The following is a 14,884-nucleotide window of genomic DNA, read 5'->3' as shown; positions in this document are numbered from 1 at the left end:
CCCGCTTAATGGTTTTTGGTTGTTTTTTAAACCAAAATACAGTTAACTAAGCAGGCAAACATTACCACTACTATTACCATAATTATGACTTGTTCTTTGAATGACTCTACAAATGGCATCTTCCATTTTTATTTCATTTTTCATGTGTATACTTAAGCCGATGAATGTAGATGTCAAAAGACCACAAGCATTAAGAACACTTGTATAAAAGAACACACATCTGTTGGACTCTCATGGAGGTGAGAACAAGGTCTTGAAATTTACTATAAAATCTCAGCTGCTTTTGACAGGAGCTGCTGCATCTAATTCCACTTTAATTTTAGTGATCAGTTCTGAAAAGAAAACCAGGCATTTTAAAAGCTTTTTGCTACAACTCCTTCCTTTGTATTTTTAATGTTCAGCATTTCTCTCCACAGATTTTTCACCTCTACAGAAGCCAAACAAGTGCACTACAGGGTACATCTTATTACAGCATAATATAACAAATACTCAGCTATGCCAACATATCATATAGCTATCCTGTAGGGATATAGGAATGGATGTGTATTGGACAGATGGTTCTGAATTCCCTAAACTTCATTACAGCTGCTTAATCTTCTAACAGAAGAGTACAGAACACTCAAAGCAATCTTCTTTTATTTAAGCTACTCTGAGGAAGCAGAAACCCAATGTAAGAAGAACAACCCACTCCTGGAAAGCAGGAAAGCATCAGAAAATTCTTTGTTAACATGACAAAGGTGTAATTAACTGCCTATATTTGTGAATATACTCAATCCTCAGGAAAATACCAGCTAAGAAAAGGTTATAATGAATAGTGAGTAAGAAGGAACTGAAGTACCCCAACGCAAATTCAAAGTATCAACTAAACTTTCAAGAACTATTGACTAAGGAAAGTTATTCCAGCACTGTTACACACGAACAGCAACTTAGTTAAGCATAAGCTCTGACAGAATCACAAACAACAAAGATTGCTGGATCATTTATTAAGCATGACACAGCTAAAAATCATTATTAATTATAACATGCATGAACAATCGGTGCAGATGAAAGGCAAATATTGTCAGAATTTTCTCTTAAATTTATGAGCATTTGTATTAGGAAATCACCATGCAACCCTGAACGATGACTTTAAAGGCCTAAGCCAATCCCACTCATATAACCCTGCCAGTTTCCAGAACTGTGCATGTATTATCACAACTTCCCCATTTACATACAAAGTAACCACCTTAAGTGACAGCACTTCTGTAAGTGACAGCACTTCTGTAACCTCAACAAGAGTCACTGGGAGAACAGGGACACTGAGACTGTCTCAGATTGTCCATTTCATTACTGCAGAAAAAGCTCTCCCCAGTTTTATCCTCAAAGTATCAACAACCTAGTGCTTACAATTCATGTACCAAGAGGCCTAGTTACTGTCTTCCCAAAAGTGAGAAAGCTTTTGCAGTGCAATATAATAGCAGAAAATTTGAATCTTTGTTCTGAAACAAGACTGAAGAGATGGTATTTAATGAAGTCTCCTAAATATTTTTTCATTTACAATGCTAGCAAGACTTCTAATTGAACACTAAATTTCATCTGGGCCACTCCAACTAACCTGAACCCCCAACACCAACAAAAACAATCATCATACTGATTCCCAGACTCCTCTGCCTTACAACTCTAACCACTGTCCCTGGACATTATATGGGTGAAGAAATACTGGTTCTTTAGAAGACGAAGGGGGCTCTTTCAACAGGAAGGGTGGCTTGCTCTTTAAGTGAGAGAGCAGCTGGGGTGCATTAAAAGTGCTGTCTGGATGGAAGATGACCTGATGGAGACCTTACATGTTGGAATTAAAGAGAGAACAGGCAAAGGTGATGTTATAGGGGTTGTCTACTACAGGCCACCTGACCAGGAGGAAGAAACAGATCAGGCCCTCTAGCGACATAGAGCAGCTGCCTCACACTTGCAGGACCTGATCCTCATGGAGGTCTTCAACCACCCCAGAATCTGTTGGAAGGACAACACTGTGTGACTGCAATCCAGGAGGCTCCTGGAGTGCACTCGGGGTTTCTCCAAGTGATAAAGGAACACACAAGGAAAGGTGCTAGATGGGACTTCATAATTACCAACAAGGAGGATATCAGTCAGGATGTGAAGGTCAAAGAAAGCCTTGGCTGCAGTGACCTTGACATGGTGCAGTTCGAGATCCTGAGGGCAGGGAAGAAGATGAAAAACAAGCTCGTGACCCTGGACCTCAGCAAAGCATACTCTGGCCTCAAAATAACTGCTTGGAGGAGTCCTATGGTGTAAGAACCTGGAGAGTAAAGGGGCCCCGAGAAAGCCTATTAATATTGAAAGACCACTTCCCTCCAAACTCAAGAGCTCTCCATCCCAATGAACACGGAGTCACGCAAAAATGCCAGGAGGCCTACATAAATGATCAAGACACTTTCGGACAAACTCAAACACAAAAAAACCCCCCATACAGAGGTTACCCTCCTAGGGTAGCCCTGGAAGGATACATAAGCATTATCTGAGCATCACAGGGCAATGTAAGCAAAGCTAAAGCCTAAATGGAACTGTGTCAGGCAATTAGTATCCACGGTAACAAGAAGGGCTTCTAGAAGTGCAGAGAAAATAAAAAGATAACCAGGGAAAATGCGACCCCATTGCTCAAAAGATGTGAGGCCTAGTTACACAGGACACAGAAGAAGCTGAAGTACCAAGTGCCTCCTTTGCTAGTCTTTACTGGCAAGACTGGTCTTTTGCCACTCCAGGCCCCACAGAGCAGGGAGAAAGTCTGGAGCAGTGAAGACATTCCCCTGCTGGAAGAGGATTACTCTGCAGAATACTTATGTGAACTGGAATACTTAAATCCACAGGCTGTGATGGTGTGATGCACCAAGAGGTGCTGAGGGAGCTGGCAGATGCCATTGTGAGGCTCCCTCCTCTCAATCTTTTAACAATAATGGTGACTGCGTGAGATGCCTGAGGACTGGAGTAAAGCAAATTTCACTCCCGTCTTAAAGACAGGCAAGTAAGAGGAGGACCTAGGGAACTACAGGCTGGTCATCTTGCTTTGATCCCTGGGCAAGTGAGGAAGCTATTGTTAACCACTTTCAGGCACATGAAAAGACAAGAAAATAATCAATAGTAGTCAGCACTGGCTTCACAAAGGGGAAGGCATGCTTGATACACTTCAATGCTGAAGTGTCTGGCCTGGTAGATGACTGAAGAGTAGGGGAAACTTCCTACCTGGACCTCAAGTAAGACCACTGACACTGCCTCTCACAGGATTCTCAAAGAGAAGTTGTTGATGCTCAGGCTGGATAAGTAGAGAGTGTGTCTCAACAGCTGGGCTCAGAGGGTGGTGGTTAGTGGGAATTCCGCTGATTACACAAAACTATGAGGAGTGGCTGATACACCAGGGAGCTGTGTGGCCCTTTGGAGAGACCTTAAAAAACTGAAGAAATGGGACAACAGGAACCTTATGAAGGGGAAGTACAAAGTCCTGCACCTGGGCAGGCACAACCCCAGGAACCAGCACACACTGGAGGCCAGTCATATGGAACACAGCTTTGCAGCAAAGAACCTGGGGTCCGGGTGGACCACAAGACAGCAGTGTGCTCTTGTGGCAAAGAAAGCCAGTGGTGTTCTGGGCTCCACTGAAGAGAGCTGCCAGCAGGTCAAGGGTTGTGACCCTTCGCCTTCATCCAGCACCAGTGCCCAGTTCCCAGCTCCGCATGTATGAGAGACATGCACGCACTGAAAAGAGCTCAGTAAGAGGACACAAAGATGATTTCAAGAATGGAGGAAAGGCTGACAAAGATGGAACTCTTCAGCCTGGAGAAGGGCAGGCTAATGGGGGATGTATCTTATGAATGTCCATGAATACCTAAAGGGAACTTGAAAGAATGATGGAGCCAAGCAGCGACAGGATGAGAGACCGTGGGCACAAATTCAAACACAGGAGCTTCCTCATAAACATTAGGAAACACTGAAACATTTCTCACTGTGAGGATCACCAAGCACTGGCACAAGTTAACCAGAGAATTAACTGTGGAGTCACTATTAGTGGAGTCACTATTAAAGAACTGTCTGGACATGGTCCTGAGCAACCAGCTGTATGTGACCCTGGTCAAGATAACCTCCAGAGATCCCTTTCAACCTCATTCAGTCTGTGATTGCTGCCTGCAGATATGTAACATTGTTGTACTTACCAGTGCCTATAAGTGAGAAAAATCAGCAGAAAGTAAACTTCTTATCTGCATCACTCTGAATATAAAAATGGCAAAATTTAACAGACCAAAAATTTTTTTGGCTTATTCCTTGAAAAACTGGGAATGCAAAGTTCCCTTACATCCCTAAAAATACATGTCTAAAACAAAACACATCTTTGGAAGGAGATACTCCAATGACTACAAGCTCAGTAAACATAAATAATTGTTTGAAAGCCTGTAACTACGAACATTTAGAATCCATAGTATTTTCCCTTCACTATCTCAGTAAGGGTACAGTACCCAAACAATTTTATGTGCATGCACACTAAGCATTTATCACAAAAGCCAGATTCAAAACTTAGCACAAACAGTAACAATCGTATTCAAAAAATATTGCCCTTTATCATTGTTTAGAACAATGATACAGCAGTGTTGCAGACTGATGCATAGAAAGGAAAATTTTGTGGGATTTTTTTTTACACATTTAACTCTTTTAGGATTCACCAGAGTAGCAGGTGTCAAGAATCACAAATTTAGGCTTTATGTGCAGAGTTCTGGAAGTCACAACTGCAAACAAGGGCGCCTCAGCTTTAAAAACCCAGGATCTATGGACACTCCGTGTCAGGAACATATCGCTGACATCAGGTGGTCCAAATCAGAATTGCAATACAAAGCCACCAAACAAAATAAAGTCATCCAAATGCAGAACTTTCAGTGGTTGACGCTGTGTGTAAAAGTTGCAAAGTTTAAGAAAAACTCAGAGGACTGTAAAAGTTGCAGTGTGTCACAGAGTTAAATAATTCTACCACAGTGCAACTGATTGTGAAGTAAACCTTTTCACTTCCTGTGTTTTTAAGAAAGATCTTAACACCTTTCCATATCACCTCTTCACCCAAGCTCCTTATTAGGTTTGAAGAGTCATTCATTAACTTTCAAAATTTCTGCGGAAGAAAAGAAAACTAGAGAATTAGAATAGAGAGAACCTATTTATAACTGATTTCTTCACAATATATTAGTGATGAGTAATCCACTTCAAGTAGCACTTTCTTCCTCGGGGTCTATGGTAAAACAGTTAACCAGAGAATAGCACCCTCCATGTCATTCTGCTAACCGAGTTTCTTCTCCTCCCAAGGTCAATCAAGATATCAGGAGTTAACATCTCCAACTGAAGTATTTATGTTGAAACTTGTTTAAGAAGTGCATTTAAAACCCCATTTAGTGTCCTACTGGTTATGGATTGGGGGAAACCCCCTGCTTTGACAAGAATAGTTTTAAAACAATTTTAAAATCCCACTGCATAAAAAATAAGAGGTTCATTAAAAATGCTATTAGAAAACACAACAAACTACCTGCATGTCTTCCTCTCTCTTACAGAAAACCAGCACAGCTGTAAGCTTGCAGAACAATTACATACTAACTGTGAAAAGGGAGACACAGCTAGACAGAATAACCATGAGAACTTTCTAAATTTTGTCTTACAATATAACAATCTCCTATGTTTAGGCGGCCTTTATATCACGACAACAAGCAGAAACTCTAAAAGAAGGAACCAAGCTCATTATATTATGATACCCATAAATCACAGAAGAATTTTGACGTCATTCTCAAACATAGGTACTTAGCACTTAAATGAACACATGCTTCAGGAAAGAACAGGAAGACAATTTTTCAGAAATGAGATTATTTAAAATATATTTCCACCATGAAAGCAAGCTCTGAGGCTCCTTACCACTTCTGTTGATGTTTCTGCATGCTCAGAAGTAACATGTTCTTGAAGAGATGTTTCCGTATAACCCATTTTCCCACAATAAGGACAAGTGAAAGACTGTGGCTGCTCTACAGAGAAAGCTTCCCCACCATAGTACAAGTCTGAAACAGAAAGAGATTAAATAGAGGTTACTTCAAAGAAAGTATCATTATTAATTTTGTTCACATCAACCTCTGTTTACAAATGTACTTCATTATAATCCCTACTAAATTAATCTGTTTTTTCATTGAAATAACTATATTCAGGAGCAGTTCAGTTACTGATAAAAAAATCAGAGACTATACTTCATTTTCACTAGCACATATAACTTAAGTTTTCTAATATTTACTAGGAAAAAAGACTTCCATCATGATGCTGCTGACACTGCCACACTTCCACTTTTCCACCACTGTTCTTATCCAATATACAGGGTCAACTATGGTATTTTTCAACCATAAGATTTCAACCAGAAGCTGAACTCTTGAAAAGACCTTAAATTTAGATCAAATTTCAGAAGTCCTCAGTGACACCAAATGTCAGTATTTATACCATAGTTGAACCACTGCTTTGCAGTAAATAGTTTTGGAAGTGTCTCAAATATATAACATAAAAGTTTGATAGTGCAAAAGGAATTTGGGTATCTGTTACACACCAGCTGCAACTTTTAGGTGTGTTGAATGTGAGCACTTCTGCATCATTGATGAAAAGTAGGTACCTTTTAGTTGCTAACATAGAAGTTCCCCAAACTTAAGATGAAAATTTATCAAACTATGCAAGGACAGAACGTTATTCTCTCTCATCCTCTGCAGGTATTTTGTATTCTACAGGAAACATGAATAAGCTTCTCACTCACATCAATATAAAAACAAACAAACAAACAAACCAACCCCCCTCTTAAATATCATATTGCCTAAAAACCTCTACCTATAAAACTCACTGAGAATGAATGAACATATTTTCAAGTAAGGCAACAGTACCAACTCCAACCTCACAGCTGGGCAAAGGGCACAGGGCCACAACTCATCTGAAGAGAGCTGGAAATACATAAGCATGCACATAGAAGTATCTTCTCCTTAGATACACTGTTAGCTCAATCAAGATGTCAAGAATTTTAGCAGCACACATAGTTCTATCACAAAGGGGGGAGGTTTGACAAGGCTGTCAAATCCTGTGTTGTTCCTTGTTTTCAAGGAATACAAAACAAAACATTTATTCACTAATATAATAAAAGTCGGAGGTCTTTGCAGTCTTTTGATTATACCTCTGGCATGTTCTCGCACTCAAACCTCCTTCCACATCTTTCTTGTAATATACATCAAACGTACATGAGAATGCCAAACAAATATGCGTTCCCCTGGGAAAAGAAATATTAAAAAATGTGTAGAAGTTACATATATATCTGGCAAATCCAGATATTTTTCCTTCGTAAATTTATACCTCCCTTCTTTTTTCCTCTTCAACTTTAATCTCTCTGCACCTACTACAACCAAAATCTGTTTTCTAATGTGAAACATAGATCACCAGATAGGTTTTAATTAAAAGGAATATTTAAGTTAAAAAAAAAAAAAAGGTTGGTAATTAAGTGATCTTATGAATCTTTGTGTCTGTTTTGAGCACTGAAGGTAGTGAATGGGTATTTCTCTATCTGTTTTATGTTTTTATCTGGTTTTTTTATGTCTACAAGGACATAAAAAATCCTAAAATTTATGAACAGTCATGTTCTTGACGACCAAGGGGTCGTTTGTTAATGAATTTAATTAAGAATTAGAGGTAGCATGGGAAGAAATGAAACACTGTGCCTCCACGGCTGCAGAAGTGAAGGAACCTACAATTGTGCTACTGTTTTCATTTACAAATCTGTCAGTTTAAGAATGCAATGTGCCCATGACCGAAGAACTATCTCTTCTGACCACAAAGAAATCTCTCAGGTATTAAAATTTTGGTTCATTTCAAAGACAAAAGGAGGAGTCCATAATTCTTCAAACTCCTCTGGAACTCTAAAGCCCTCTGTTCAAGATGTCTAGGAAGACAAGGCTATTGAGCAAAAAAGTAAAACCAGATTCAATTGCATCCCTCTAGGATAAGATTCATGGACCCGTATGTCTTATCAATTAGGGGAAGAATACAAAGGAGTGGAAAGATCAGAACACTGTCTGATGAGGACCCAACAGTAGTTTATGAAGACAGTTTTCAAGCACAACAGTATTTAGACATTATAACTTTTCCTTGGTGGGGAAAAAACACCAAGAAACAACCTGAATTAAATGTGAAAATGCAACCAAAAATATCAGCAATTTTGCTTTTTTATCCATCTATAGCTACAAAAGTTAAATGTATATTTAAATCTAACGAGTACACTCTTAAAATTGGTAGGAGGTTAGTGAGAAAACAGAAGTATCACAGAATTCCTTAGATAAAAATCAATCTGTCAAAGAGAGATCTAATTCAGGATTACATTTTCTAACAGCCTGTACTTTTTGTTAAGATATAATTCTTTACAAGGGTACACAGCAGTAAGGAATTTCAGTTTCACTTTTCTTTATATAAGTAATGTATATTCAATGTGATATATACATATAGACAAAAATGTTGGTATGACACAACTTGTAGTGTATTTATTTATTTATTTTTTTAATGCTTAAAGAAACCAAATGGTGGCAACACACCACTTAACAAAACAAAGTATGTCATGTTCTTGTATTACTTATCAAGCAGCCATACATATTACCCTCAAAGCTGCTCCAGAGCCCTGTTCCAAACAAACTACGATGCTCACACTTAGCATGGATACACATTTAGCAAACACATCTTGTTCTAGTGTGTGAAAAAAACCCCAAACAAACCAAAAAACCCACAAAGTCTCAAGCTGAATTCTGGTGAATCCAGACAATCTCACACCACATATTATTAAGGTACCCATTATTTAATCAGCTCCCTCTGCTTAGGAATTGGGCACAAAAAGTGGCAGGATCTTCTGTCACACAAGCATCTTAGCTGACAAGTGAAGGCACTTCTGAACCAAGGTAGGTTCTGTACTTCAATGAAAGTAACACAATATGATTTTGGCAGAGAACCCTATGAACAATTTGTATTACTTTCTTTTGTCAGTATAGGCACTTTAAAATGATGTGGTAATGGGCAACCCACATGCTTAGACCCTAAAGCATCCTAACAGTTTAAAATGCTTTTTTAGGAAAAAGAAAACTAGGAAATTCGCAGTGAACTTCTCCATTGTCCTGACAAATTGACCTACAAAGAGCACAAAAGTGGCTGCCTGGTAAACACATTCCTGTTCTTTACAGGCCTATTACAATTCTACTCTTTCACCCCTCTGAAATAAACTAATTGGATTTGTGCTTTGAAGGCCACTTCTCATTACATATGAGACTTCATACTTTATATTAAGCTCTGTCCCTCTTACAGAAGCATATCACTCTTGGTGTGTGTTGAAGCCTTTTTTCCAGTATCTCTTGTGGGGCCTGAGGAACAACAGCACTGCCATTGTTCTGGATCCCGTCTTGCTTCAAAATTAGTACTAGGTCATATGCTGACTCCTGAAAGATAAATATGGCAACCAGATGCTGCAAGAGTGAACATGCACAACCAGAAAACACTAGAGCTTTTAACTTGTCTTCAGTGGTCTCATACTGGCTCCTTTACTAGTCTGACTTACAAGGAAAAAAAATTAAAATGTGTCAAGATGACAACAAAAGCTCCTTCAGAGTACCTGAAAAAGTCCCATCTTCTTGCAGTATATTCTGCAACATTATTACAGTACCTAGGAACTCTAAAAACGGATCCTAACTTTCACAGTGGTAAACAATATATGACTTTTCCTATACTGAAAGGATCATCCATGTGGTCAGCTATCCACCACAAACAATTTGGTTGCAGCTTCAGGCAGAGTACTTAAGTGAACTCCACAGATACCCCCACCTAGACAGTGATGGCCAGAGTGGTGGTGGGATTCAATGGTACAGGCTCCTTTTCATCAGTAGCAGACGGATTTTGGGCAAATGACTCGCTGATCCCCATGTGCACTTTTAAAATCAGAAAAATGACAGTGACTTCCTCTGAAGTGCTTGCATCAGTTTTGTAAGAGAAGGATTACCCACTCTGTTTCCTTTTCCTTGATAAAATACTCATCTTTCACTACCTGTCTGCTTTCCTCCATATCATAAGAAAAACTTTAAGTTCACTGCTTTTAAAATATTTTTGTATCTTTGAAACAAACCTGCCTACAGATAACAGTACTGAAGTTTGTCAACAGCCAAGTACACTACAATTCACACACCTAGCTACACTAACAGCCTTCCAGTTTGTTTTTCTAGTGACATCTTCCTTACTTAAGAAAATCCCCACTCATTGTAATGCCATACATTACAAACACTCTCCTTTCATTTGACTTTCCACATCACCAGGGAGCAACTGAAGACTTCATCAGTTCTGTGCTTGTGCTGGTTTCAGCTGGGATAGAGTTAACTTTCTTCACAGTGTGAAGTACAGGGCTATCTTCTGGATTTGTGTTGAACACAGGGCTGATATTTTTGTTATTGCTGAGCAGGGCTTACGCAGAGCCAAGACCTTTTCTGCTTTTTGCGCTGCTACTCCTACAATGGCGAGGAAGTTGGGGTGCATGGGAGACTGGGAGGAGACACAGCCAGGACAGGTCACCCCAACTGACCAAAGGGACATTCTGGACCATATGACACCACACTCCAGATATAAAGTATATGAAGGCGGGAAGAAGGAGGAACGGGGAACATTTGGAGTCTTGTTGTTTGTCTTCGCAAGTCACCATTAGGCATGATGGGGCCCTGCTCTCCAGAGATGTCTGACCACCTGCCTGCCCGTGGGAAGCACTGAATGAATTCCTTGTTCTGCTTTGCTTGTGTGCACAGTTTTTGCTTTCCCTATTAAACTGCCTTTGTCTCAAGCCAGGAGTTTTCAGCTTTTACCCTTCCAATTCTCTCCCTGATTCCGCTGGTGGGGAGTAAGTAGCTGTGTGGGGCTTGGCTGATGGCTGGGGATAAACCACAACAATACCACTTAGTTGCCCTGAGATTATTTTCTTCTCAGCCATTAATATCTAACCTTAGTGATTTTTAATATCCAGTAATAAAACTATCCTAACAACCCTGAATCAGGTAATTTTAGACTACTTCTACCATTACTGATTTTCTAACTAAACTTAACATTTCTTAGCTCCTAATTTTTTGCATGTTCCTCAAAGTCACATGATCTTCTTGGCCACACAAGGCCCTTTGAAAAGTCACCAATTTCTTTAAGCATCTGTACAATATTGTAAGGTATGTGCCTTTACGTGTATTCTACAGGGAACTTTAAAATCAAAACATTTTAGGAATGATGCCACAGATCCTCCTGAACTCTAAGGAATATGTTATTTTCCAATTTTCCCATTTCATTCTCCACTCTATAAGCTTACAAGGTCAGTAGTAACTAGGTGCCATCAGACTTTGCTGCAGCTCATAATTTGGTGACATTCTTGTTCTGCACAGTTATCAAAACAGGAGTCTTACTGTAGCGCTGAGCTGCAGTATTTTGTTTCCTGATACTAGCTCTGTGGGAGCAATGCTTGGATAGCAAGCCATATTAAATTTATAGACCTTGGTTTTTTATTCCCATTTAGAGAATAAACAGCATAAACACTAAGCAATATAGAAGTTGTCCTTCAAATCCTATTACCCATCTCAACACTTCACTGTGAACCTTCTTCCACCTATCTGTATTCTTCAGGCATACTTAAAATAGTAGAAAATAACCCCTCTGTGTCTCTACAAAATATACATAAAAGGCATTAAGCCAAAGGTGTATGTATCAAAAACTTCCAAAAGAGAAGTACCCAAGTTGCAAGAAACAAAACAAAATTTGTAGTCACTCCTAGTTTCTCATTATAGGCATTAAAAAAAAAGTATAGTTTAGAACAAGTTCTCATTGCAGTACACCAAAATCTTTGACTTATAATATTACTACGTTTCAGTCTTCTTACCCCTGTGATTAGTATTTAGTACTTACAGCAATGCTGTCCTTTTATCCCATGTTTAATGTCAAAAAATAACTGCTGATAACAGGTTAAGAAGTTTCAACTGTGCATTTCAAACAGTGACTTCAATCCCCAATACTGTACACAGAGGAAAAAACAAAAGCCTGACAAGAAACACGTAAGTTAAAACAGGGGCATGTATTTTTGATAATGCACTAAATTATTTCCTTTCAAATCATGGACTCCCATGGCCTGGATTTCTGAAGTCATGATCAGGCAGTCTCAGGGCAAGAGGAGCCCTGAGAATTAAAAGAAAATTGAAGACAATTTCATATAAAGGTTGTTTTAAGAAACTGCATGTTTCTGTATACAGCTATTCTCTAAACTTTAAACCAATAAAGTATAAATTTTACTTCTGTTATAATCAAAAAGGTAGAGAAGTTAGGACTTCATCTTTTGAGAAATCATCATATTTAAAAGATTTAAAAAATGAATATTACAGGTGCAATCACTAGGAAGAAATACTGAAATGCTAGTCCCATGTGTTTGACATCAAAAGAAAATACATGTCCAGGATCAGCAACATCGTAGAGCAGTGGATTGTCACAAAATCATTTCTCACAAGTTACAACCTGTTTCAAGTATGATGCAACAGAAACATCAAACTGGATAGGACACAAGAACAATTATTTATTCTAAATAGTGACAAGACTTTACAGTTAGAAATAATTCTGAGACTAGTACATCTACAAAGGAATTCTAAAAAGACTACATGCTAGTCCTTACTACTAATCTCTCAATGCAGTCCATCACCACCTTTCTTGTACTTGCAGTTTCACGTAAGCCACCAATGAACAACCTTCCTACAAAATGTCACTAGGATTTTTTTTCTGCCTGTAGACCGTGGCATTTTTAACAGTAGTCACTGTTACTAAGTATATTTATTAGTCTGATAATTTGCTGTTATCAGACCAAAATAAAAAAAATCAGAAATACATGTGCAGCAGTTTAAAAAAAAAAAAAAAAAAAAAAAAATTTCAGTTCTTCTAGAGAAGAAAACATGCCTGCTTATTAGAACACAAGAACTTGGCCCTTATTTTTAGCGCACTAATTGGAGAAGTGATTAATAAGTAGAAACACAAAAATATAGCAACAAATTACAGGAGTTTGAAATTATCACTTACCAAAATCTACTCTTGTTAGTATGCACTGCATTGGATGGTCAGTTGTATGCCTTGTTGTCGTTGCACCACTTTCATAACAAGTTGCACACAGATCGTAATCGTAGCAAATTAAACACTTGTATCGGCGGCCTCGAAAATTTCCTTTTAAACATGCATCACAGCTGACACCTGTAAACAAATAAAATTGCTTTAAGACAGCAACAAATGCACTTATTTTTTATGAGGAAGATTTGTTGCTATTGCCTCTCAGTAACTAAACAGAGCCAACCATGTCTGACATGTGCAGCTGACATGAGACTCGATTTATAATGCATTTGTGTCTTTAAAAGACACTGCTCTCCCAAAATCAGAATCTTGAATTCTTGAAGTAAAGCAGACTCGAGCACCTGAAATAATAACAGGTTAAGTTATAAAAGCTCTTCAGCTCCACCTTCCTACAGACACCTTCACCCCTTAGTATTGACTGGTATTTTAACTATTCAGTCAGGAATTGTGCCACTTTTAAAAGGTAAATTGTATAATGGTTGATCAAGAGGAAAGAAAAACAACAACCAAATCAACCACTGGCAAAAATGTACTAGCTAGCTTTCCAGCCTTTAATTCAACACTTCCTAATATGTTAATTCTGAATAACACCATAGCCATCCCTGACATTTCATGTGCGGTAGAAATTAGGATGTTTTTCTACGTTTTTTTAATTTAGGCTGCATGAGTTGTCTCCATTCTATTTCTCCCTTAAGCTCATGCTTTGCTATGTAAAGTAGCCACACCGCATGTGTGTCTGAGAAAGGCTTTATAGCTTCAAGAAGTTTTCATTTTTCTCTGTATGGTTTCAGTTCTCCCTGGGTTGCCTAGTTAAGTGCAGAAGTGACATTGTCTTGTAATCTGTGAAGGCTAACACAAACATCTTTCAACCGCAGCAGCAAATTAAGGACCTTCACGAAAGAAACCAGTGTGTACAACCCAAGGCAGGATTTGGATCAACATCCTCTTTCAGCAACAGTTAAGATTTCTTCTTCACAGTTTGGTAAAAGCACAGACAATTTTAGAGCAAACTGCCAGAACAAGAGTCACATTAGCCATATATCTATTTTTTAAACCGAGTTGTTCTGGTGTGAGTTACAGAATATTTTTGCTTTTTTTTTTTTTTTTTTTTACTACTCCACTCTATAGCATCTGAACAGAAGCTCTACCACAAGTAATTCAGAAACACATTGATAAGCAATTACTTTTGAATCTCCCCTACTTGTTCCAACAATTGCATCACTGCAGTTAGATGAACAGTGAGCAAAATTATTTTATCACTTTTGCCTTTAGTTTCTTCATCTATCGGGACAGCCTGAAGCACTATTAGCTTCTAAGGTATAATCACGGTGCTTATGTGAATACTGAACCTGTTTTTTATTCACCTCACTGCATATCTATTCTGCAATCATCCCTCTACATGGAACAGCGTATTAGAAGAAAATATCTCCAGAATCTTTGTTAATAGCCGAACTATGTTTCGAGGATGGCCATGTTAGCATCTTCAAAATTGGTTTGGTTGGCTTAAAAAAGAAAAAATGAAAAAACCGCCTTTCTCACTTAACTTTCTTTTTCCTGAAGTTTCATCCAAAAACTCTGAAGGATTTTTAACAATCTGATGATGTGGATGCTGACAGCAGGCTAACTTCTGAGAACACTTGCTTGCTAACTCTGTAAACTGAATTTCACTGCTTCAGTTGGTGTGTTTGCTTTTTTCCTCCCA

At 38.5% G+C, this 14,884-nt stretch overlaps 1 protein-coding gene across 1 annotated transcript in view; it reads right to left on the bottom strand.

The window, feature by feature from the left end:
• The window catches only part of KCMF1 (potassium channel modulatory factor 1), a 44,970-nt gene that overhangs the window by 8,744 nt on the left and 21,342 nt on the right, over positions 1-14,884 (bottom strand). The window contains exons 2-3 of the mRNA XM_042023453.1: positions 13,138-13,305; positions 5,932-6,071 (exon numbers count right to left, since the gene is read on the bottom strand). Coding sequence (XP_041879387.1) covers positions 5,932-6,071; positions 13,138-13,305 — 308 coding nt within the window. The remainder of the gene's footprint in view (positions 1-5,931; positions 6,072-13,137; positions 13,306-14,884) is intronic.

The sequence above is a fragment of the Corvus kubaryi genome, unplaced genomic scaffold (genome assembly GCF_017639235.1).
Source record: "Corvus kubaryi isolate FWS band 111438036 unplaced genomic scaffold, C.kubaryi_AGA036_p1.0 37249, whole genome shotgun sequence".
NCBI classification, from domain to species: Eukaryota; Metazoa; Chordata; class Aves; order Passeriformes; family Corvidae; genus Corvus; species Corvus kubaryi.
The sequence above is the reverse complement of the archived record's forward strand: the minus strand, read 5'-3'. Positions and strand labels throughout refer to the sequence as shown.